At 43.6% G+C, this 26,554-nt stretch overlaps 1 protein-coding gene across 1 annotated transcript in view; it reads right to left on the bottom strand.

Annotated features, from left to right (window-relative positions):
* Positions 1-2,301: 2,301 nt before the first annotated feature.
* Positions 2,302-26,554, bottom strand: part of LOC123764555 (angiopoietin-1) — a 131,642-nt gene continuing 107,389 nt past the window's right edge. The window contains exons 8-9 of the mRNA XM_045752539.2: positions 15,746-15,867; positions 2,302-2,715 (exon numbers count right to left, since the gene is read on the bottom strand). Of these exons, the coding sequence (XP_045608495.2) occupies positions 2,525-2,715; positions 15,746-15,867 (313 nt within the window). The 3' untranslated portion in view covers positions 2,302-2,524. The remainder of the gene's footprint in view (positions 2,716-15,745; positions 15,868-26,554) is intronic.

Raw genomic sequence — 26,554 nt, 5'->3', positions numbered from 1 at the left:
CATGGCTCTATCTTGACCAGGATAAAGAACACACGTATGTCTGTGTCTGCTGCGGTACTCTGAATGTTACATGTCGCACACGTATCCTGCCAGCTGTGAACCAGCCTCCACCAACCACAATATGAGTACACCATAGGCTCTACCCCGGACTGTCCTCTGATGTTACTGGGGGTGAGAGGACGCAGGTATTGCAGCCATGTGCAGATACTGAGGTCAGGTACCAACTTTTCCCGCTCTTCAACTCATTTCGTGCCAATACACTTCACCCAAAACGGCTACTCCATCTGTGAGCTATGAACATGCTCAATAAGGGTTCTGTGACCTTGTAACATAACCTGATGTCTTACAATGGCCATAGTAATATATCTATACTCCAAATGAGAACAGTTCTCCAATCAATACCAATTTGATGGTCCAACATATGTTAATACACCTGACAGAAAGAAAACAGTCCGTATTCCAAGATAAAGACATCAAGATGAAGGGATGTAACCAGAGGGAACACCCGAGGTTTTGTCCTGGGGAACATTATTGCTCCAAATTTATGTGAAACATCAGTCCGAGGGAGTGAGCTTGTACAAGTCAATGTAAGCGTATGATCAAGCTAATGTGGGAACCGACCTGTGAGATTTATATTTATTTAATTTATATGAATATATATAGAATTTATATTTACATTAATTTATATACTTCGATAGCAATTTGTATAATGATAAGTGGACTGTATTTCTGCAATAATGTCATAATCTCACAAATCGATCCTCTACACATTAGGGGGGGTTTATATTAATTTAATTTATATATATGCAGCCAATCAAACTACAGTATTAACTACACATTGAAAAGGTTCCTTATCTTATTTGTACAGCAGGCTTTAGTCCACCAGGTATAACCAGGATGTAGACACCACATTTTCCCTCTTTAAGGTAGCTTCCATCACCCTGGTAACTGATGCACAAAGCCTTGCTTCCTCGTCTTGACCTGTCAAAAGGGCGCTAACTGTGAAGCCAGGTTCCTAATATATGACAAGCTATATCAGAGAAAACACTGTACATGGAACAATGAAGACCTGGCTTAATTACCTTTAGTATGAGGCTATCTCGTGCTCTAACCTGATCACCCTATATCCAGACATTAATGGCCATAAATGAAAGATAAATGGGTTTCGGAAGAACACTTAACTTGAATTTGTTGACAGCGTGTTGAAGATGGTACACCTTTGGTTTCCATAACACTACGTCCAAGTAAAATTAACAGGAGCCGTATTTGCTCCCGTGAGCCTCTGGTCTAATATAAACAATGGCTGCCCCTCCTTCCTCACTCTGATGCCTGGCTTACATTGTCCAGATGACAGAAAGTGATAGAAGGGTCACATTTACTCTACTTTAATATTGATAATTAAGTTAATTTATATGAGATGTTTTTATGATGGTAAAGTCCAAAGACTAATGTATTTAAGAATAATTCCCAGCAGAATAGCTGGTGAATTTATAATAGTATGTGGTGATGATATCCCGTTTTCTATAGACGGTAATTCAACTACAAGTTACGTTTTCTATGGGTAACTTGTTTATACAATACAGCAATTATTATCTGTCTGTATGTTATATTAAATGGTGTCGAATTTTCCGACAGCTAATGCGGACTATGAAAACTAAAGAAAACTACATAATTAAAAGAAGTTCTTGATAAATTCCATGTATGGACCAACAAATGGTTGTTAGAGCTTAACCATAACTTGTGTAAAGTAATGAATTTGGGAAAGAGAGGCACATACATATATTGGATACCATCAGGAGCACATGAGAAGCTGGCAAACTATTAGTATGGTATTTAAGACAATCCATACAGCCTATTTGAGGTCAATGAAGAATATTCTGGAACACTAAACTAAATTTGAAAAGTGTAGAGACTTGGAAAATGATTAGTTACTAAATTAAAATTAATGAACATTAATTAAAATTTACTAAATTAAAATGATGAACTATGGGGAGTTATTATTGGACCTCCATCTCGCAAATCTGAAAAAAGAAGAAAGAAAAGGGATCTTATAAGATACTGAGGGGAAATAGATAAGGTCAACAAAAACAACAACTTTAAAAAAAAATAGGACAAGCGAACATAGGTGGAGACTGCATACGTAAACGAATCAAAGAAAAGTAAGCAAATTATTTTACCCTATGCAGTTTGTCAACAGATGGAATGAACTGAAAGAAGAAGGTGTGGAACCCACTTCCATATATAACGTCATGGCCAGATACTACAAAAGAATTCTGTTATCAGGAAAGTTAAAACACAAAAAAATGCACAAGGTTTAATAAGGTAAACAGACTGGGCATAATGAACTACCATCATCTCACTATCATCACCACCAGCTCACCACATCATCATCAACTCACTATCATCACACCATCTCACCATAACATCATCAGCTCACCATTATCACCACCAGCTCACCACATCATCATCAACTCACTATCATCACCACCAGCTCACCACCATCAACCTATATTCCTGAGACCAGTCACACAGGACAGGTAGGAAAGTTTCTTGGTCGTATCATCATTCTCAATTCGTTAAGGCGGACCTCCCTGTTGACGTTAGGTGTCCAGTACCTAGTCATCACTTTAGCGTGGGGAACAGTGGGAAAAACATAGCTGCAATACTTGAACCACCAACCGCCTCTCATCCCGTATGATCCAACACAGGAGCCATCTGTGGAGCAAGACATGCACCCCAGTGAATAAGAGAGTTTTATCAGTATCAGTTTTAAAAGTAACATGTACACATATTTACACAACTCCACACACACACGTATACAAGTATATAAACACATTGACAAGCACCTGAAGCTCAGTTGGTAGTGTATTCGGCTCATTACCAATTGGTTCTAAGCTCAGTTCCCGGTCAGGGCGAGACTTTTGGTCATGATTCCTAACATTTTTGCCGTCGTTTACCTAGCGCATTTAGGCAGCTAGTGTTACGGTACCACAGTCCATCATAACGTTACTCAGATTTCCTTAAGTCATACTCACCCACAACCCGCATGGACTACTTCCGGGGAATATTTTATTTATGTTAGGATGAATAAATTTGTGTAATGAGGATGATGTTGGGTTGTATAAGCCTTTAATGCATTAATTTGGTCAAGAGCTGAGACTCAGCTCTATCAAGAACAATGAGACAAGACCTATCAAGTAACGCATCAACGAGACCACACGTGATTGGGCTAGAGCGTACGAGGATTGATTAACGAGGAAAGGTTACGTGAGTTGAACCTCACTTTGCTATAACGCAAAAGAGTTGGGAGAGACATGATTTATACTTAAAAATTTTCAGGGAATTGATATGGTAATTAAAACAGAGTATTCAACGTTCGTGGTACTCGAACCAGGGGACACGGGGAGGAGGGGGGGGGGGGGAACTGTGTACGCAAATGATCAACCGAGTCATTAGAAAGAATATTTTCAGTATCAGATAACACATGGAATTCAGTAGGAAGTGATGTTGTGGAAGCAAAAAATACATTTTATATGTTGACATGATAGAGCTCAATACGCTCAGGAACCTGTAAATCAGATGATTAAGAGATGAAAAGCGGGAGCAAAGTGATTAAGCCTGACTCTGATTATGCCTGAAATGTGTTTGATTGTCTACACGTTTTCCAGCTGTTATATACCTTGAATCAACAACAATAACGTTGAATAAACATGGCCCAGACATGTTTTGCCTGGTGTGACAGGGAACGGGGGGAAAGGAAACTAAACAGAAGGGAGTGAAAATAGAAGGGAAGAAGTGATACCAAATGGAAGGGAGAGAGAATGTTTGGGAAGGATGAAGTGAGAATTGGAGGAAGGGAGTCAGACAGACAGAGAGCCAAGCAAGGTACCCCAGGATTGCCTGCAGGACAGCGGCCAGAAAACGTAAGAAAAAACACGCCCATAACAGGTGTACAGCAGCCACCAACAGCAAAACAGACAAGAGGTCTCCGTGGTGTAGTGGTAAGACACTCGCCTGGCGTTCCGCGAGCGCTATGTCATGGGTTCGTATCCTGGCTGGGGAGGATTTACTGGGCGCAATTCCTTAACTGTAGCCTCTGTTTAACGCAACAGTAAAATGTGTACTTGGATGAAAAAACAATTCTTCGCGGCAGGGGATCGTATTCCAGGGACCATAGGATTAAGGACTTGCCCGAAACGCTACGCGTACTAGTGGCTGTACAAGAATGTAACAACTCTTGTATATATCTCAAAAAAAAAAAAAAGGTAGCAGGCTCCACTCCCCTATTTAGGGAAATATGAACCAAATTTTGCTCGTTTTCGTTTGTATTATTTCTTGGCCCCATAGCCGTCTTCGTAAACACCACCACAGATGTCAGAAGACTCCAGGGACCAAGAAGACAGCAGTCTACACCCCAGCACCCCCAACTGGACCACGCCTCCCAGCCCAGCCAGCCAAGTGAGAAGACACACGCACTCAATGTCGTGCAGGTTGGTCAAGCCCTGGCGCCGTCTCTCCAACTCTAGAACGATTCCTCTTCAAGACTATTCTTCGGCTGTACCCACTTCCCTGCTCGCCCCAGGGATATATTAACCTGTATATGGTTAATTTATTCATCCCCATCTATGTTTAAAAGATAGAAAATCTGTTTGTCCTGGAATGGAATCCATTGTCTTGGGGACTAACCTCACACACCTTTGCATGGTTATTGGCGATTTTTGGAGTTTCACAGAGTGGTCGGGGAAAACCCCTTTAAGCCCCTTGAAGGGAAATCGTCCTACAAACTCTTTAATTTAAGTAATCGGTATGTGTGAAATGTGCAACTAAAATTCCCTAGAGTTTTACATTCGTTTGCACAAACCAACTGACCTTGACACAGATGAAAGAACTCTTTGCCATTGATGACTCTGAACAATTGTCACTTGCACGCAATAGTCTGCAACTTGTGATCCTTGTAAACACTTCTCTTTGTCAGGATTATGAACACCATTACCCACGATCCACTCACTCTTAAATTTCTCACATGGAATGTGAGAAGCGTGTGAAGGAGGCTGTTTGATCTAATGATGTACGCTGGTGCCAACAACATTGATGTACTGTGCCTGCAGGAACCATACACTGCAAACACAAAAAAATAAAACGCCACCCAATCTCTCAGGTTATGTAGCATTCTCAAATGTTGGTTCACATAATGTCGGTGTCTTGACGTATTGTAACAAACTAGGCGGTTTGTAAGAATTATCCAGAATGGTTTATCGACAAGGGAGAATGGGAAGCTGGACCCGCGTGGTGACCCGGGACCTGACCCCAGGGAATTCGCGGTGAAAATAATTGACGCCTTATCCATAGTTGCGTATAATGAATCATTCTATAGTATTCAGTAATTTAGAGAAAATAGTCTTTATTCAGGTTGCATTCAAATTGTATTATAGAGTATTATTAGTTATAATATCAAGAGTATTCTAATTATTGAGTTAAGTCACCATCAGTGACGTCACGAATCAGATCTAAGTTGTAAGGCGGTCGAGTGACCTGGCGGTCATAAGGTCATCAGAGTTGACATGTCCACTATTTCTCATGGGTCAAATAGCCATTTGGTGATCCGGAACAGCTCTGCTGTTAGATGCTTGTGTAATTTAACTTCAGTAAAATAATTCAACCAGTCTGGATCAATTAAGTACAACAGAGGTTAATTGTTATAACTTAAACCTTGCTAAGTAACTTGGTAAGCGATGCGGAACAATACAATACTCTAGTCTGGGGAAGACCAGAGAGAGGACAGATTAGTATGGTTTGAGAAACAACTCGGGCAGGTGGCCTTACCATCATCGGCCTCCCGACAGCACGAACATCTAGCTGGTCGCCCAAGGTAGAGTTGCTTTATGAGTTCTTATAGGGATAGTCAATTCATTGCCGTTCAGGTCAATTTGGGAGTGTTCCAGTAGGGAGTGATAACCATTTAGATTTTGTTTTAGTTTTTCTTTTAATAAATTAATAGCTAGTAAATTTGCATTTTTATTATTTCCATGTGTTTGTTATATGTATATGAATTGGTCCTCGTCACGTGGTCCACACGAGGCAGAGTTGAATAGGGCGCCGATTCTAACATCGAATCGGAATTCATCATTCCCGTTTAATTAATTCCACACTCAAGTTCCAAGATCATCGGTTATAGGGGGATCAAGCCCCAAGGTTGATTAATTAGCATGATCGATCCAGGCCTCGATCATTGCTCTGTGTTACTGGTCTGGTGGTGGCGGCGGAGGCGACTCTAGGGTTTTGCTCGAAGCCTATGTCACGTCATACGGGTTGTAGAATCCTAAGTCGGTCAATCGTCTTAGGACCACGTGGCGTGGAGTCGGCTTTAGTAAAAGTTTTGGAGTCCCTTGGTAGAGAATAAAAAGTAAGAATACGGGTAGAGGGGGAAAAAGTAGGAAAGATAATGCGAGAACACCATTGTAACACGGGAGGGTGTTTCGATTGATCTTTCTTACCTTTTCCCCCTCTACCCGTATTCTTACTTTTTATTCTCTACAAGGGACTCCAAAACTTTTACTAAAGCCGACTCCACGCCACGTGGTCCTAAGACGATTGAACGACTTAGGATTCTACAACCCGTATGACGTGACCTAGGCTTTGAGCAAAACCCTAAAGTCGCCTCCGCCGCCACCACCAGACCAGTAACACTGAGCAATGATCGAGGTCTGGATCGATCATGCTAATTAATCAACCTTGGGGCTTGATCCCCCTATAACCGGTACCCTTTAAGATCTTAAGTGTGGAATTAATTAAACGGGAATGATGAATTCTGATTCGATGCTAGAATCGGCGCCCAATTCAACTCTGCCTCGTGTGGACCACGTGACCAGGACAAGTCCACAAAATATAACATACACATGGAAATAATGAAAATGCAAATTTACTAGCTATTAATTTATTAAAAGAAAAACTAAAACAAAATCTATTGGCTATTCCTGATTTTGAGAAAGAGTGGGAAGTGCACACTGACGCCAGCGGTATTGCTATTGGCGGGTGCTTAATTCAGCGAGATGCAGATAATTTACCCCATCCAGTAGCCTATTTCAGTAGGAAGGTCAAAGGACCTGAAGTTCGTTATTCAGCTACGGATCGGGAGGCACTGGCAGTAGTAGAATCAGTTAGGTATTTCGAGCCTTACCTATTTCAGCGGCACTTTGTAATCTACACAGACCATCGAGCGTTAACACACATTTAAAAAGCGAACAAAATGCCCACGAATGTCACGCTGGTCTCACGAACTTTCGGCCCACTCATTCCAGATTTTGTACAAGCCTGGTCCAGCACATGTTGTGCCAGATACGCTAAGTAGAAACATAGCGGCAGTTCAAGTTAAGGAAAATATTGAAGCCATTCCATCAGATAAAATGAGAGAATACCAGATGAGCGAGCCTAGATGGAAAGAAATTATTGAGTATTTAGAGGGAGGAAAATACCCAAAAAAGAAAAAGAAGTTACCTATTCATGATTTTGAAATGAAACAGGGCGTCCTGTATTATGTTAATAGCCAGAATGATAGCGCAGCATTTCAACTAGTTATTCCGGACGCGTTGCGGTCATCAGCGTTAAAGCTTGCGCATGCTTCTAAAATTGCAAGGCATCCGGGGGTTTTTAAAACCCACTTGAAAGCAAAGTCTCTATTTTATTTTCCAGGACTACTTTCTGAAGTAATCAATTTCGTGAAGTCGTGCCCTCGTTGCCAGAGGAGGAAAGGCACCCTTAAGGTACAAGCCCCACTTCAGGAATTTCCTGAAATTCGTGAGCCTTTAGATCGTGTGGGGGCCGATTTGATTGATTTACATCACAGTTATTCAGGTAACAGATACGTGTTGGTGCTAGTTGACCATCTGTCTAGGTACACTACACTTGTTGCATTACCTCAGAAGGATTCTCGTACGGTTGCAGATGCGTTCTTGCGTAGGTTCGTTACTGTATTCGGACCTCCTAAAGTTTTAGTCTCTGACCGGGGTCAAGAATTTAATGGGAATATATTTAGAGAAGTTTGTAAGATTTTAGAGACAACTTCGGCTTTTACAACAGCCTACCACCCACAAGCAAACGGAATGACGGAACGGACTAACCGTTCAGTCAAGGATATGCTTGCAATCCTTGCTGAACATGACGCAAACACCTGGGATGAACACCTACCCTATGTTCAGTTCGCCTTGAATACTGCCGTCCACCAATCAATTAACACCCAACCACTTCATTTGTTTACTGGTAATTCATGCAATTTCCCCTCAGGTCTGCTTAACAGACATAATGTTGCATACGGGGAGGACTATCCTTCAGAGGTCCTTGGAAAAATGAGAAATGCATGGAATATTGCAGCTGAAGCGTCCAAGAAGGCACGGACTCGGTATGCTCATTTTTATGACAAGAAAGTGCGCCCCCTAGAGTTGAAGGAAGGAAGCCTCGTATTGAGAGTGAATGAGGCTGCGCCCGCCAATCAGAGCAGGAAACTAGCTCCGAGGTGGCGAGGGCCGTATAGAGTAATTAAAAGGGCGGGGCCGGTTAATCTTGTTATAAAGGGAGTATTCGAGGACCAGGTGGAAAGGACAGTTCATGTAAATAAATTGAAACATTATCATGCTAGAGAGGAATTGGAACTGCCTTCAGCGGGTCTAGTTCCTGACTCAGCAGTGCTGACCATGGCTTCACCGACGAGTCAGAGGACGAGGATGTAGTCAGGTGCAGTCTCGCCACCCTATGGTGACGAGATCTCGCGCTATACAGTAAAGTAACTTCCTTGGTTAGTATAATTTAGTGTTCATTAGATTTTCCTGTAGAGGCAATGAAGTGAGCTATCTCTATACTTGACTCAGGTAGCAACTTGTACCGTGCTCTGGGGTTCCACCTCCACCAAACCCAGAGTATATCTATGCTTCCGCTGTGTTGTGTCTGTCTGTTCCCAGGTCTGATTGGTACACCGACCCAGTTGTTCCAGCCACACGTGAACCCTTGTCTGTAAAGACCGAGAGAGGAGGCACGTTACACAAAGCCCTCCCCCCACCAGACCCGGTAACCCATACACCAGTTACTTTGGGGATGAGTGACTGTCCAAGAGTCACCCCGCCGACGCCTCACGTCACTAACGAGGTTGTCAGGGCCAGCGAGCTGTCCACATTATAGCAGTCACCGGAGGTGCCATACACCTCCGGTGTATACGTAAATGATATACGTAAATGATCTCCTAGAGGGTATAGACTCATTCCTCTCAATGTTTGCTGACGACGCCAAAATTATGAGAAGGATTAAGACAGAGGAGGACAGCTTGAGGCTTCAAGAAGACCTGGACAAGCTGCAGGAATGGTCGAACAAATGGCTGTTAAAGTTTAATCCAAGCAAATGTAATGTAATGAAGATAGGGGTAGGAAGCAGGAGACCAGATACAAGGTATCACTTGGGAGATGAAATACTTCAAGAGTCCGAGAGAGAGAAAGACCTGGGGGTTGATATCACGCCAGACCTGTCTCCTGATGCTCATATCAAGAGGATAGCAGCAGCAGCATATGCCAGGACTAGTACCCGAGCTGAGAGGTATGAGCTACGAGGAGAGACTACGGGAATTAAACCTCACTTCGTTGGAAGACAGAAGAGTTAGAGGGGACATGATCACCACATTCAAGATCCTCAAGGGAACTGACAGGGTTGATAAAGACAGGCTGTTTAACCCAAGGGGCACACGCATTAGGGGACACAGGTGGAAACTGAGTGCCCAAATGAGCCCAGAGATATTAGAAAGAACTTTTTTAGTGTCAGAGTGGTTGACAAATGGAATGCATTAGGATGTGATGTGGTGGAGGCTGACTCCATACACAGTTTCAAGTGTAGATATGATAGAGCCCAATAGGCTCAGGAACCTGTACACCTGTTGATTGACAGTTGAGAGGTGGGACCAAAGAGCCAGAGCTCAACCCCCGCAAGCACAACTAGGTGAGTACAACGCCGGGGTAGCTGTCTCGCGATCACCACTACCCACCTGCTGCGTCAAGACTGCAGCCATTCCAGCAGTGTTGGAGGAGAGGTCAAGAAATGGAAAGCAAGTAGCAGTACTCAAGAATTTCGCCGGAAGATTAATGATTACGTCATCTGAAGCAACAGGAAAGTGGAACTAAGGCGGTCACAGGTGGAAGGCACGGTTTCCCTACAGAGTACCGGGACTCGCCAATAGAAGGTCACAAAATTGCCTCCTTTGGCCTAAAGTCGGCGGTACGAGGGTATACACAGTTGGTGTTTACGGCCTAGTAACCTGGTGACATCGAGAAACGCCTGAAATGACGTGAGCAATGATGGAAGACGAGATTCACCTGTTCTGCAAACAAGCAACCCGCCTCTACGACCTTCTGACACCACTCCTGTTAAGAGACACCGTTGGTACATCCAGTCCTGCTCTGCTGTGGTCATCTGCGCCGTCAAGTTAACATCAAAACTGCCGTGTGAACTGTGATTGATATGAAGGCGTGTGGACTGTCGAGAGCAAGATTAATGGCCGAAGTAACAGTATTCTACAGCTGTCACTTGGCACTCCGCTCTACTACACTCTGTCGTCATTCAAGAGTACCGGATGGGAGTACAAGAGGACCAGGTATTGATGTCTACACATGGGAAGAAGCAAGATCGACACCGTCATCGTCAGCGACTACATTCAGCATCCAGCAGCGTCGATTTTTTTTCTCGATTACTCAATATGAACAATTGATACAAACAACAAAGTTGGCTCTGAACATCTGTGTAAAGAACATCTGGACACTTTTGTTTAAATGTTGAAAAACAGATTTAGAATCAATACTTTATAAATGTTGAAAAACAGATTTAAAATAATTCTGGTATAATATATGAAAATTTTACTCTATAAATTGGTCAGTAATCAAAATCGAAGCCCCTGTGACATTGTTTAAGCCCAGAACAAACGGTTATGGAAAATTATGTTGTGTGATACTTTTTCAGAATGTTTGAACACAGGAGAGGCGGACCAATATAAACATTGACACTTCTAGTGAGTGAGAACACTTGGCTGTACAGTCAGCTGAAACCTGTGATATAGTACAGGAATTTTTTTTATATTTTAAGATACATGTAATAAACGTTAGGTGTGTTCCTTAGCATGTCAAGGTTGACATTGATGGGGAGTGGTTAGTACACGGATGTGTACCTGATAGTTCCGTAGTACGCTCCCGGATGACTGAAAGTTCAGTCTGAAGATATAACTTTGTTTATGTTTGAGCACGGTGTGGCCGGCTCTAGAGGACACATGAACTTGGCTAGTGAAGAGCCAAGAGATTTTAATAGCTAGTCTTTGATGTTAGAGTAGGGACATGTTATTTAGCTATGTCAGTAAGTGTAGGATGTATGTTTCCTGATGTTGGAGGATTGCTGTCAGTTGACAGCTGAGAAATTTATGAAATTTGAACATGTTTATTATGATGTTGGACTCTATTAATTGTCAAATTTTATTAGTTAGGTTAGCTTTAGTTTGTGGCATGAGTTGAGTTGTGGATTTGGATACTAAACCTCGTTATTTTTAACAAATTAACAAGGTTTACTAAGTGCTTGTGCGGGGGGGGGGGGGTTGTAACAAACTAGGCTGTTTGTAAGAATTATCCAGAATGGTTTATCGACAAGGGAGAATGGGAAGCTGGACCCGCGTGGTGACCCGGGACCTGACCCCAGGGAATTCGCGGTGAAAATAATTGACGCCTTATCCATAGTTGCGTATAATGAATCAGTCTATAGTAATCAGTAATTTAGAGAAAATAGTCTTTATTCAGGTTGCATTCAAATTGTATTATAGAGTATTATTAGTTATAATATCAAGAGTATTCTAATTATTGAGTTAAGTCACCATCAGTGACGTCACGAATCAGGTCTAAGTTGTAAGGCGGAGTGACCTGGCGGTCATAAGGTCATCAGAGTTGACATGTCCACTATTTCTCAAGGGTCAAATAGCCATTTGGTGATCGGGAACAGCTCTTCCGTTAGATGCTTGTGTAATTTAACTTCAGTAAAATAATTCAACCAGTCTGGATCAATTAAGTACAACAGAGGTTAATTGTTATAACTTAAACCTTGCTAAGTAACTTGGTAAGCGATGCGGAACAATACAATGCTCTAGTCTGGGAAAGACCAGAGAGAGGACAGTTAGTGTGGTTTGAGAAACAACTCGGGCAGGTGGCCTTACCATCATCGGCCTCCCGACAGCACGAACATCTAGCTGGTCGCCCAAGGTAGAGTTGCTTTATGAGTTCTTATAGGAATAGTCAATTCATTGCCGTTCAGGTCAATTAGGGAGTGTTCCAGTAGGGAGTGATAACCATTTAGACTTTGTTTTAGTTTTTCTTTTAATAAATTAATAGCTAGTAAATTTGTATTTTTATTATTTCCATGTGTTTGTTATATTTATATGAATTGGTCCTCGTCACGTGGTCCACACAAGGCAGAGTTGAATTGGGCGCCGATTCTAACATCGAATCGGAATTCATCATTCCCGTTTAATTAATTCCACACTCAAGTTCCAAGATCATCGGTTATAGGGGGATCAAGCCCCAAGGATGATTAATTAGCATGATCGATCCAGGCCTCGATCATTGCTCTGTGTTACTGGTCTGGTGGTGGCGGCGGAGGCGACTCTAGGGTTTTGCTCGAAGCCTATGTCACGTCATACGGGTTGTAGAATCCTAAGTCGGTCAATCGTCTTAGGACCACGTGGCGTGGAGTCGGCTTTAGTAAAAGTTTTGGAGTCCCTTGGTAGAGAATAAAAAGTAAGAATACGGGTAGAGGGGGAAAAGGTAGGAGAGATAATGCGAGAACACCCCCCCCCCCCCCCCCCGTGTTTCAGTATGTTAAAAGTAACCTAGTGCGTAAACATGTTAAAAACCACAAAAGTGGCGACTCATATTAAGAGCAGTTTCAGATTGCTACAGCGACCGGCATTATTAACTTAGTCAATGTAAATGTAAGGTGCGGTCAAATGGTCGAAGCTTCTCTTCTAAAAATCACCAGCAACTCTCAATCCATTGTCATGAGTGATTTTAATTCAAGATAGACTAGCCTGGGTGACACCAAAACAGACAGAAATGGCAGGGTCATTGTGAAATATTTAAGCGACAATAACATGTCCGTATTCAACTTTGACTTCTCTAACTTCACACACGTCATGGGTGGCAGGCTTGATTATGTTATTGGTCACGGTCTCATCAATAATGCTGTCGGAGAATCAATTGTTCACGAATTAGTTAGTGATCACTTTGCCATATTCAGTTCATACACTATCAATAATGTCAAATTTCTACGCTTAGAAAAAAAATAATATCCCTGAAAATTTACACATGCACTTCAAATTCCGCATTTCTGAGTGGTATAACACTTACTGTTTTACTACTGTCAATGAGGACCTGGTCACTGAAGTAACCGTTTTTTATGACAATATTGTAAAATCCACAAGACCCAAAACAGTGAGGAAGGGACAGAGGTGGTTCACTAAATCACGCCTTAAAACCTTCATGACAGAGTTCTATTCTTAGTTGAGCAGTATAAAACACATAAAACAACTGACACCCTCAACATATTTCTTAAGGTCAGCCGAGAGTTTACACAGCTAAAGGAACAGGTGTATAACCAGCACTGGGAACAATTTTTGCAGGGGCATCAATCATGCAACATCCTCATCCCAAATGTGGAATAAAATTAAAAAGATTTATCATCCTAGCAGTCGTCAACTTGATCACCATTCACCTGTAGACAATGCCGACATGCTGCTTCAATAATATGCAAGCTAACAATAATATGGACCGTGCTTGGTCCAGTATAAGCATCCTGCCCCTAGATATACAACACCGTCTGGCTAGTACCAAAATAATCGTAACTTCAATATTGAAATTGCTTGTAGTGAAATAAGGTCTGATGATAACTATGGCATAACCAGCTTTAAAATTAAAAATGCACTCAGAAAGGTAAGGCTTCCTCTCCTGGAGAGGATGGCATCACATACCATGAGAGTACTTGCTGAACAGCCAAATAGCCCTTTGCTAGAATTGTTTAATCAAAGTCTAAGGCAGGGTGTCTTACCTGATCGCTGGACACAGGGACTCATAATACCCATACCCCCAAGCCTAATTCATAGAAATTCAGACCCATTTCTCTGACGTCGTGCATGTGTAAAGATCTTGAGAGGATTATACTCGACAGACTAATGCTTCAAATCAAGCCCCACCTTGCTCCTAACCTGTATGGTTTCCTTCCTGGAAAAAGCACACAAACTTGCTTTGTTGAATATTTTATCAGAGAGGGACCAAGCTCTCACGCGGCATTTATTGATCTCCAAACTGCTTTTGATACAGCAAACAGAGAAATAATCTTAGAACAACTAGCCTCTTTTGGAGTTAAGGGAAGACTGTTGACATGGCTAAGCGGTTACCTGAGTAACAGAACCGCCTCAGTCCATTTCAAGGGGGTCAGAAGTAAACTTTGTGCACCCTTTGAATTGGGTACACCCCAGGGTGGAGTGCTAAGTCCTACACTGTTCAATGTTCTGATGAACAAACTAATAATTGATATTCCCACACTACCTGACGAAGCCGTCATCTGTTTTGCCGATGACATATTCATTGTTGCAAATACCCAAACTAGACTGCAAGCTCTACTTGATTCACTCGCTGCAAAAAGCATTGAATGTGGTCTCGTTATCTCTATAATTAATCAAGAGTTCTCCATCCCCAAGAGAACACTCATGTCCCTATAACATTCAAGGTCAACAACCAGAACATTGAAACGTGTAGGCAGCACAAATACCTTGGAATTGGTATTAACTGTGACATTGTAAACGATCTACATCGTAGGTTTAAAGAAAGACTAAAACCACTGAAAACATTCACTGGTAAGAATATTGGTATCAATATTAAATATGCTAGACTATTCTATATGATGTTTGCTAGATCTCTCGTTGATTATAATGCTTTGAACTTAATTAATTTCCCCTCCTCTGTGTTGGACAAACTTGAAGTAGTACAGAATGAAGCCATGAGGATAATTCTTGATGCCCCAAGATGCACAAGAATCATCAACAAGAAGGAAGAACTGAAGCTTCCAACCATACCAGAGAGAATCATGCAAGTAAACACAACCTTTTGCCTTAAAGTCATGTGAGATCCTACATCTCCTGTATTGCTCAGAGACAAATTATTTAATGCTGTTAACACCTTATTGACTAGTGCCGACATACGACCTCACTCCTTTTATGATAAATGGCTGAGCAAAAATGCCTTTAATCTCATTAAACCCAACATTCCTTTTAAGTGCAATCTACCTGTCTCTGATATTCTTCTTTTTCTGTACTTTATCTTTATCGGTGAGGGTTATGGCAGAGAGCGTGTCCCAGTCACTGCCAGGTACTCTGTCTAGTTACAATATATGTATAATCAAGGACATATTCGTTACATTAGTTAATACACAGATTTTTCATTGTATTAAAAGGCATATTTCTATGTGCATTTTATTAGAAAAGTAAGCCAAAATCCAAATATTTTATAAGATGTAAAATTCACAGATTTGCACATAAATTTTGTCTATTCATGTTTTAAATTTTTTTTAGCATGTTGATAATAATCTTTAAAAATACATACAAAATATGTATTTCCTTCATTAAACACACTATATTTTAACGTTTGTCAGTAGAAATATCTCAAGAAACATTGAATGAAACCAAACTTACCTGGCCAATTATCATTGTCTCTGTCGTAGGTGGAGAATTTTGTTCCACTGAAGTTAATATGTTTCACAAGGAAATCTCCTAAGGTACTGCTTTCCTGGTACCCATCCACCAGCAACTGGTACCTGGTCAATGATAGGAGATTATGAAAGGAAACTGCAACAGACCAGTTACCCTATGTAATGCAGCATCTATTTATAACCAAGCAAACTCGTTCTTCCATATTAATAAACGAAAATGCCTGTTAGTCTATGCGGAATTGGAGGCCAGACGCATAGAGCTAATCCTACCCAATATTTTCCTGCACACCACGGCTGAATCGGGGTCAGCGCTAATCAAATGAGAACATCAGTTCATTGTGTCACAGAGTCCACTTTGAACCTATTTTTACTGCCCGAAACGCTTTGCGTAATAGTGGCTTTAGGCATTGTATGTACTAGCTCTATCTATAAAGCCAACTAACTTTGTAAAATCTCTTTATGTATGTACCTTTACCTAAATAAATATTATTATTATTATTATTATTATTATACTGGCAACTCTCAGAATAGCAGAAATGTTAAAAAAACAATAAAATACAAAAATTCTTGCTAATTGGTAAAACAATTGTGACGGTAAAGCGTTGGTGTTCGGCTGTTTCAAAAGCTAGGGGCAGGGCCTCATCACATGACAAAAAAAAAGAGAAAAGTTGGTCCTTTCGTCTGTGGTAAGGTAATGGGAAGACACACAAAACACAAGTATATAAACAATGAAATTTTAATTACTCTTGAAAACAAGACATGAATAAAGGTAATCTCATAAAAATATGCAGGACAAGTCAACAAACAAAATAACATGAATAATCACTGGCAAATGAAAAGTTACGCTAAGACAAGTAAGTTACAGTGATAGCAAAATAAAATATGAGTGCTGGAATACTGGCTTCGAGCTGCCACCTCCCTTAGTACACGAAAGCCAAGGCTTAGTCTACCAGCGAGAGATGTCAACTGCATGGAGCACTGAGATATTCTGACGAGACTGGCGCACTGCAGCCCAGACGTCGACTTGTGGTGGTGGCGGAGGGCAGGTGCGACGGGACATCAGCCAATCAGCAACAGGCAGGCAGAGGATGAGCAGTTAGCTGGTTACGGCGGTGGCCAGGTGTTGGGGTACGATTTGCTCTCTGGGCAAAACGTTTGGCGATACTTGGTGAACGTATCTTGTATATAGTATCTTGTATTTTGACGTAATTATGTAGGGAAGAGCAGGCTCAATCTCTCTTGAAAGAGATTATCGTCACAATATATATAGGGGGGTACAACCACTGGTGCAATTATAGGGACCCACAGCCTCAGAGAAGGGAACACAGAGCATTCAGGGAAAAACTTGCCATTTAACTCTGAATACGTAAGAGTGTTCGCTTCTCCTACCACCCCACTTTTTTATGGTGTACACTTTATTATGCAAGGTTATACAGTTACATATCTGATTTTATAAAAAAAAAATAACATTAAGAGGACACAAAAAAAGTTCACTTCCTAGAGGCTGTAGATTTCCTCGAACTCCTCCGACGCCGGGCATGAACCGAGGATGCAGTGAGCATATCCCCTCTGGATCGCGACACTGAGGCGCTGAAAGAGAAAACTTGTTGCTCTAGGGTCTCTTGTGGTGTCAATGAGCTTGGAACCAAGATCCTTAAGAAACCTTCTTGCACTCTCTCCCCATGGGCCTAGGGTCTCAGACCCTATTGGGACGAAGTTGTACCGATGATCTAATTGCCTGTACTTGGCTGACTTGTCTCTTTCTCTGCGTGTCGCCGCGGCTCCTGCTGTGCCGGCAGAGAGGTTGATGTATGTGGTTGCCAGGGTGGATACACAAGTATAGTCCCATGCCAACTGTCTGCCACCCTTCCACGGTCGCAGTGTGATTCCGTCTGGTCGGCCGGCAAAGCTAACAGAGTCACGGTTCAGTACGTTGCGGGGCTCTCTCTCCGCTGGACACTGAGCAGAGGCAAGGCTTCTTTTAATGATGTCATTGACTTCGTCGTGTCAAGTGTGCCAACCACCAGATTTTCCACAGTGCAGGCCATGCAATCCATATTCGTCAGCATCTGCCTCACTGCAAATACACCTATGAACAGTGTAGATAGGGGCAGTAAGACGGAGAGCGACTGCAATACGGAGCTCCTGCGGATCAAGACGTGTGCCTGTCGCAGACATAGGGACTGCCAAAAGGAAGTCCCTTGCATGGGGAGCCTGCACAGCTGTGAGGCGTGCACGATCACTGGGGGTTGTTGCTGCCTCCAGCAAAGCTGTGGCTTCTTTGTCTACAATGGGGCTATCCCAACTGGATTGTTTCTTGGCTTTCGGCATGGCTGGTCTGAGTGCTGGGTCTGCCATGGCACCCCATTTCGTGTCGCATTCCGTGTAGTGGGGGTCCTGTATCCCTGCTACATCACTCAGGGTGTCAGGTAGAATTTCCTTAACCAGGTCATCTGATGCTGAGGAGGAAGACAGGAAGGCTGGGACAGCAATTTGGGTAGCAGTGCAGACACCCAAGCCACCGAGCCTAACAGGAAGAGTGGCTTGTTTCCACTGGCATTCGTTGAGGGAGAGGTTAACAACTTTTTCCAGCATGGTCTTCAGTAAGAGGATATACTCTTCAAGCTTTCGGCTGTCGTAAGATGGGGCGCACCTCAGAAAGTAGGTTAGCCTCGGAAGGGATAGGCATTTGGTGAGGAGATAAAAAGCATCGTGGGCATCGATGTCACCTATTCTGTCTTCCATCCTTCTAAGGTCTGCGATTTTCTTGTCAAGGATCTCCTCAATGGCGTTAGACCCGAGGGGGGCTCCAAGGAGGGTGCTGTTCTCGGCCCTAATGTCATGGGCTCCAGGCAAGGCAGACCTTATTTTAGCTACGATGTCTGGGTTGGAAGAGACTACTTCACACTTGGAAGGGTTCAGGACAAGACCCAGGCTTACTTCTTGCTCCTTTATTTTCCTGATATCTGCCAAGAGATGGTCTACGGTGCCAGCTATGGTGCCATCATCCAAAAACCAGATGTTGAACTCGCTGGACAAGCTTTCGGTGATTTCTTTTAAGACTAAGCAGAAAAGAAGGGGAGCAAGAGGATCACCTTGCTGAACACCTTCACATGATCTGATTTCATGTTCACCAAAGAGCAGTTTTGACTCACCACTGTAGCATGATAGTATGAACGGGTAGAGGGGCCGGAAATGGCGATGTACGGCACAAAGTACAACATCTTTTCTGACCATGTTGAAGGCATTCTTAAAGTCCAGTTTGAGCAGGGCCTTTTCATCATAAATGTTGGTGATGTATGCTCGTGCTGCATGGGCAGCCGCTTCACAGCCTTGGGGAATTCCAAATCCTTGCTGGACTGGTTTCAGCAATTCAGCCGCTTGCTGGTTGACTACCCTCGTAGCAGCCTTGGCAATCAGGCGTCGGAGAGTGTTGCCAACAGCGATTGGCCTGATTCCTTCGTCCTTCTTTTAGAGAGCACAGAGGGAGGCACCAAAAAAGAGAGGCCTGATAACCTCAGGTATCTCACCAGACAGGCACATGTTGACGAACCTTGTGAGTTCCATAAGAAGATCTTGTGCAGCATCACCAACCGCAGGATTTAACATTTCCTTGATGTGTTGAGGTTTTAACCCTGTGAAGCCGCCTGCTGACCCAGGTGGAAAAGAAAGGGCTGCTTTGTAGACCTCAGATTCACCAACGATTTATGGGTCTGAAATGGTGTCAGCTGATGGCGGAACGATGCTGTCGCCTTGAGGGGCTCTGGGTGGGTGCTTGCTTTGCAGGGCCCGTGCTGTGGCTGAGTTTCGAGGAGCAATTTTCTCGTCACTGGTGAGGACTCTAATAGCACTTGCGGTATTTCCCTCTTCAATTTTCTTGGTGATTTGTGCTCTGATTTTGTACGTTTCCGGTATGTTGTTGTTACCATTTCTGCGGTGGATGTGTTTTGATCGGAGAGGCAGGCGAACTAGGTTGTCCCCCCCTTGGGTATTCATTTATCGCCCTCAGGACCGAGGAAGCAAGTGATTTGTCCCTCCTTGGAGGGACGGTGAGGCATACATTGCCAAACAGAAGGACATTATGCCACGCTTGAATGTTTTCCGGGGCATCATTGACCCTTTTCAGAAGATTACAGAGTTTGGCTGCTGCATTTGGGCGGGCTGCTTTTGGGATGTGTGGTAATGTTCTAGCAGACGTCGCTATGATCGCTTGGGTGAGGTTTTCAGATGAGATTAGGTTAATGGGAGTCTCTTCCCTAACTGTCAATGGCAGCTGGCCATTGCTTCCCTTTGGAAGCTGGTGGGAACCACTGCATCTTACCTGCTTACATGCATCTTACTCGTTGACGGTGTGAAAGCGGATGACACCACCGTTGGAGTTTATGGCGGTGTTTTTGTTGCATACTCGGCAAAAACCTCTTTTAGGAGTTGTTGATGGCACCTCAAGGCTTGTGGAGATCTTCCCGACCGCTGGGACCCCTTCCATTTCAACTCGGTTGGGAGAGTTAAACTGTGCATTGTTCTATAGAGGGGGGCAAACACGCTGGGTCATGGCCAAGCAACTGCCAACAACTGGGTGTGGAGGCATCAACTGGGTGTGGAAAAAGCACCTGGGTGTGGAGGCATCAACTGGGTGTGGAGCCAGCAACTGGGTGTGGAGCCAGCAACTGGGTGTGGAGCCAGCAACTGGGTGTGGAGGCATCAGCTGGATGTGGAGGCATCAACTGGGTGTGGAGGCATCAACTGGGTGTGGAGGCATCAGCTGGGTGTGGAGGCATCAACTGGGTGTGGAGGCATCAACTGGGTGTGGAGGCATCAGCTGGATGTGGAGGCATCAACTGGATGTGGAGGCATCAGCTGGGTGTGGAGGCATCAACTGGGTGTGGAGGCATCAGCTGGGTGTGGAGGCATCAGCTGGATGTGGAGGCATCAACTGGGTGTGGAGGCATCAGCTGGATGTGGAGGCATCAACTGGGTGTGGAGGCATCAGCTGGGTGTGGAGGCATCAGCTGGATGTGGAGGCATCAACTGGGTGTGGAGGCATCAGCTGGATGTGGAGGCATCAACTGGGTGTGGAGACATCAACTGGGTGTGGAGGCATCAGCTGGGTGTGGAGGCATCAACTGGGTGTGGAGGCATCAGCTGGGTGTGGAGGCATCAACTGGGTGTGGAGGCATCAGCTGGGTGTGGAGGCATCAACTGGGTGTGGAGGCATCAGCTGGGTGTGGAGGCATCAACTGGGTGTGGAGGCATCAGCTGGGTGTGGAGGCATCAACTGGGTGTGGAGGCATCAGCTGGATGTGGAGGCATCAACTGGGTGTGGAGGCATCAACTGGGTGTGGAGGCATCAGCTGGGTGTGGAGGCATCAACTGGGTGTGGAGGCATCAACTGGGTGTGGAGGCATCAGCTGGGTGTGGAGGCATCAACTGGGTGTGGAGGCATCAGCTGGATGTGGAGGCATCAACTGGGTGTGGAGGCATCAACTGGGTGTGGAGGCATCAGCTGGGTGTGGAGGCATCAACTGGGTGTGGAGGCATCAACTGGGTGTGGAGGCATCAGCTGGGTGTGGAGGCATCAACTGGGTGTGGAGGCCGGTGGGGCGAGGGTCAGCTCAGGTAGTGAGGTGCAGGGGGGGATGGGGTCGGTTTGGGGGGGAGGCGTGGTATCGAGTGGGTTATACACATGACACAATATACATTCATATATATGTACACCAGGGTATGTATGGCACTGAGTATCGGAGTTGGCACTTTGAGATGTATATTTCACTATGGCATATATATATATACATGATATTCACTTTGTATGTCGGGGCCGCAAAGTATACACTAAACAGACAGAAATTGTTCACTATTTGTTACAACTTTCACATATGTATATATATGTATATATATATATATATATATATATATATATATATATATATATATATATATATATATATATATATATATATTTTAGTATATTTATTAGTATATTTTGTATATTTTATTTATTAGTATATATTTTATTTTTATTTATTAGTATATATTTTATTAGATATTAGTATATTTTGGTAGCAGTCTTTCCTGTAGACATATATTATTAAATATGACCGAAAAAGCCTTCTTTTGTGTCTCGAGGTCGAATATGTCGTCCAACAGAATTTCCAACTCTACTTTCCGGGCCATCTCCCTCGGTCTGGACATAACATGACAGTTTATGCCCAGATTTAGGAGAGTGACTTGGTCCTCAGTGAGGTTAATTCCTGCAAGGTTCAGGAGGGTCGCAGTGGTGAGCGCTGAAGGGATCCGGCGTGAGCCGGCCTGGAGCCGCCACTGGTGCAGATCTTGGTGGTAGTAGCAAATAGGTAGTAGGAAAGTAGAGTTGGAAATTCTGTTGGACGACATATTCGACCTCGAGACACAAAAGAAGGTCACTACCAAAGATACCTTACAAGCAGAACTTATTGCAGAAGGAGGAAAGAATCGAGGCAATTACAGAAGCACCATACTGTCCCCCGAGCTCAAAGCGGCAGCTAAAAGCCTTCGTGAGAACAAGGAGATAGTTGTCAGGAGAGGTGACAAGTCGCCAATATATGTCATTCTTAAAAAAGACGAATATCTGGCGAAAATGAACATCATACTCTCTGACCAAACTAAGTTCCAAAGGGTAACGAAGGACACTACAGCCGAATTAAAAGCAAAGGTCAACAAACTGATCGAAACTGAACGCCAAGAAATCCGGACTCCACCTGCCAAAGATCATTGGGGAATATAAACCTGGATATGCGTATGGAAATGTCAAGACACACAAGCCTGGAAACCCACTTCGGCCAATCATTAGCCAGATACCCACACCCACGTACAGACTGGCGAAGCGACTCAACGGCCTGCTGACTCCTTATGTTCCCTGCGCCTTCAGCCTGAAGTCTCCAAAGGAATTTGTTGACTTACTATGGGGCACACGGGCCACAGGGATAAGAGCCTCGTTGGACATAGAATCGCTGTTTACCAACGTACCTGTGGACGAGACAATCGGGATGATAGCCGACAGAGTGTATCGTGATCCAGCCTGTACTCCTCTTGACATACCAGAAAATATTCTGAGGAAACTACTCCAAGCTTGTACTAAAGAGGCACCCTTCTTGAGCCCGGATGGGCACATGTATAAGCAAGTAGATGGGGTCGCCATGGGTTCTCCCCTAGGTGTCCTGTTTGCAAACTTCTACATGGGTACCATCGAGCAAAAAGTCTTAGTCGACATGAACTTGAAACCGACCATATACTGCAGGTATGTTGACGACATTTTTACACAGGTACCTGATGTCAGACATCTGCAGGAGCTGAAGGAGGCATTTGAGCAGAGTTCCGTGCTGCGTTTCACTTACGAGATGGAAAAGGATGGGAAGCTGCCCTTTCTAGATGTAACAGTCATGGAAAAGAGCGGAGGTTTCCACACTGCAGTCTACACTAAGGAAACGAACATAGGAATGTGCCTAAATGCCAAAAGCGACTGCCCAGACAGGTACAAGAGGAGTGTTGTTAACGCATATGTCGACCGTGCTCTCAGCCACAGCTCAGAATGGAAGCAAGTCGACGAAGAACTCTGTAGGGTAAGGCAGGTCCTAGTCAACAACGGCTTCTCCAATGGTTTCGTCGAAGACATCATAAGAAGGAAAGTGAAACGCCATGCAACCTCTGAAAAGACAACTGACACAACACCTATACCCCCTATCAGACTATTTTACAGGAACTTCTTTTCCACAGCTCATAAAACGGAGGAAAGGGTCCTGAAAGATATTGTTAATAGAAACGTTATCCCTACAGACAAAAATCAGAGGATACAACTGACGATTTACTATAAAACCAGAAAAACGGCCAGCCTACTCATGAGAAACTCTCCAGACACAAAACAGAACGCTTTAAAAGAGACTAACGTCGGCTATGCCTTCAAATGCCCTCTTGGGGACTGTAAGCTCCAAAAAACCCAGTATATAGGCAAGACAACATCTCTTTCTAGGCGTTTAACGATGCATAAGCAACAGGGCTCCATTAAGGAACATATAATCTCTTCCCACAACCAAACCATCGCCAGAGAAATCCTAGTAAACAACACAGAAATCATCGATAGATACAGCGATAGCAGGCGGCTTGACGTTTGCGAGGCACTACACATCAAGAAGTCAACACCAGCAATCAACAGCCAATTAATGCACAACTATATTCTGCCCACCTCAAGACTCCGCTCCAATATAGAAGCATCAAGAAATATGGACCAATAGGCTTTCTACAATCACTTCTATTCAATACCCATTGTTTCGTGTTCTGTCTTGTGTTGATGAAATTAATACCCTATTAAGGCTACCTCACCCCATCCACCTCTCTCAAATGTAGATATAAAATCGGAGATGCGTAAGTTCTATTCAGTTGTGTATTTGTAAACTAACGTCTTTGAAAATGTAATAAGTTTTACGAAACGCGCTCGTGTCGCGTCAGACTAGAAATAAAAATGAATTTTGGAGATGTAACACTGTAAAAGTGTTTGGTTTAGGTTAATACATACATAGAGTACATGAGTCACAGACAAGGATCGGAGAGGCGCCAGTTGTCTGCCTGAGATCTCACACCTCTAACCGTTAACGACCCCAAGTGACCTGAGGTCAGATCATGAGAATTTCACCTTGCTTCCGCTAAGCTCTTAATTGGAGCCGGGTAGCCTTCAAACATGCCGACGTTTAAGGAGTGGCTTGGTAGTGCCGGAGGCTATCTACTTGTGGGCGGAGTTAGCTACTAGGTTCCCCAATATAAACTCGGAGAGCTATCCAGCATAAGCATTAACAGACAGAACAGACAGAACGGCAGTCAGGAGAGCAGAGCAGGTGGAGGCTGTCGGCCGGCAGGGCGGGAGTCTCCGTCAACTACAAACCCCCCCCCCCTCTCTATTCAACTTAGACTCAGTCCTCGGTGAGTGAACATTAAGGTGACTTGTCGTGTTTTACAAGTGTTGTGTGATGATCAGGGGCAGTCAAGTTGTAGGGTTCTCGAATTCTTGGATGATGACTCACTTTGCATATTAAACTGGAACATTTTAATTGAATTTTAAATTATGATACTTCATGTGAAATATAATTATGAATTTATTATTTAAATTGTGTTTAACTTTGTTCCCTAGAGCTTTGAGTTGAGGATTTGAGAAAGCCTCTGTGATTATTGGTTTCATGATTTAATGAGTACATGGTTTAGAATGATACATGGTACAGAGGGAACATACTAATAATGAACTCATGGTAATAACATCTTTTGAGAATAGTTTGTGATACAGGCAAGTTCCATTCCTTGTCTTGTATGTAATGATCATGAATGGATGGTGGCAGCATTTCGTCTTCTACTATCTACTCTTCTACTTCTACTATCTACTCTTCTACTTCTACCTATCTACACCTCTCCCTCCACCCCTCTCTGAACTCTCACTTTCAACTAATGACCCTCCTCGCTCCTCCCACCTCCCTACCTCTCACCCCAAATCCTCACTAATTACTTCACTATTCATTTCTTTCCTTTCGTTTTCTCGTATACGTTTGTGGCAATGATTCTGTATTCTAGAGTTCTCTCTAGAGTTTCGGGTAGCTGATCAAGTGACGGCGCCTTGTAGTCTTGGAACCTAGGTATTCCAATACCTAGGTTACAAGGTGTTGAACGAGAGAGGTTGCCTTAGGAACTCTGGAGGGTGCTCTAGAATAGTTAGCTAACTGGGGACGGGATAACGGACTAGAGAGAGCTGTTTCCCCCGGCCTCGTTAGTTAACTGGGGGGTGGAATAATGGACAAGATAGAGCTATTTCCCCCACCCCCCGTTACAATGATGGCAGCGGTGTTGAACAATGTTTAAGGTATTGGTGTTCTTTTAACATTGTTCAGTCCCACGTGTCTTTTTACCGCTCAGGCGCTATCAGGGAGATCTTGACAGGTGTTTATTATTCGCGAGTTGCGAACTTTTTTTTCAGGTTAGGAGATAGTGATTCTCTGGTGTTGTGTTTAGTGATTTTGTGAGTTTTGTGTAGTTCAGGGAATATTCACCAGAACTTGCGTGTGTGGTGATTAATGTTAGTGATAAGATTTGGTGATTTGGGAACTTAGCGGTGTTGGTAGTGCAGGTCAGCTGAGTGTGACAGGTGACCTCGCATGTCCCACGGGGACACCCAGCCACCGCTGGTCTCCAGGTCAGTTGGGGAGTGGCAGGTGTAGTTCTTAAGTAGAATTTAGTGGTGGTTCTGCTCAGATTATTGCGATCGACTGTTTTACTCCATTTGAACGCAATAACCCGAGGTGTACTGGTCTTGTACAGCATGCTAGGGGGAGGCTTAGTATGTCAGTAGACTTCACGTTGGGGACGCTCGACGTTAGATAGTCTGGTCACAGGTGTGGCAACAGGTTGGGGTTGTTGACCGGCGGAGAAGCTAGGGAAACACTCTGGGTCACGTAGGTGGCTGTAGGTTAAGGGTGGGAGTAATGGATATTTAAGTACGTAAGATTAGGAACGGTATAGTTAAGTTAGGCTAGAGTTTTGTCTATTAGTTTTGATTTTTTTGTGTGACAAATTACAAGTAGTGATGACCTTATTCTCTCTTCTCTAAACTTTCCTCTGTTACTGTTTTATGTTCCACCAAGTCAATATCATTAAAGAGTTAATTGGATTATTAAAAATTGAAGTGTAGTTGTTGCCAGGAGGAGAGCGGTATGATAGGACTGTGTAACCCTATACAAACTACAGGGTCACACAAACATCTTGGGAACACGTATTGTCGCCTTTC

This window comes from Procambarus clarkii, chromosome 79 (assembly GCF_040958095.1).
Source record: "Procambarus clarkii isolate CNS0578487 chromosome 79, FALCON_Pclarkii_2.0, whole genome shotgun sequence".
In the NCBI taxonomy this organism is placed as follows: domain Eukaryota; kingdom Metazoa; phylum Arthropoda; class Malacostraca; order Decapoda; family Cambaridae; genus Procambarus; species Procambarus clarkii.
The sequence above is the reverse complement of the archived record's forward strand: the minus strand, read 5'-3'. Positions and strand labels throughout refer to the sequence as shown.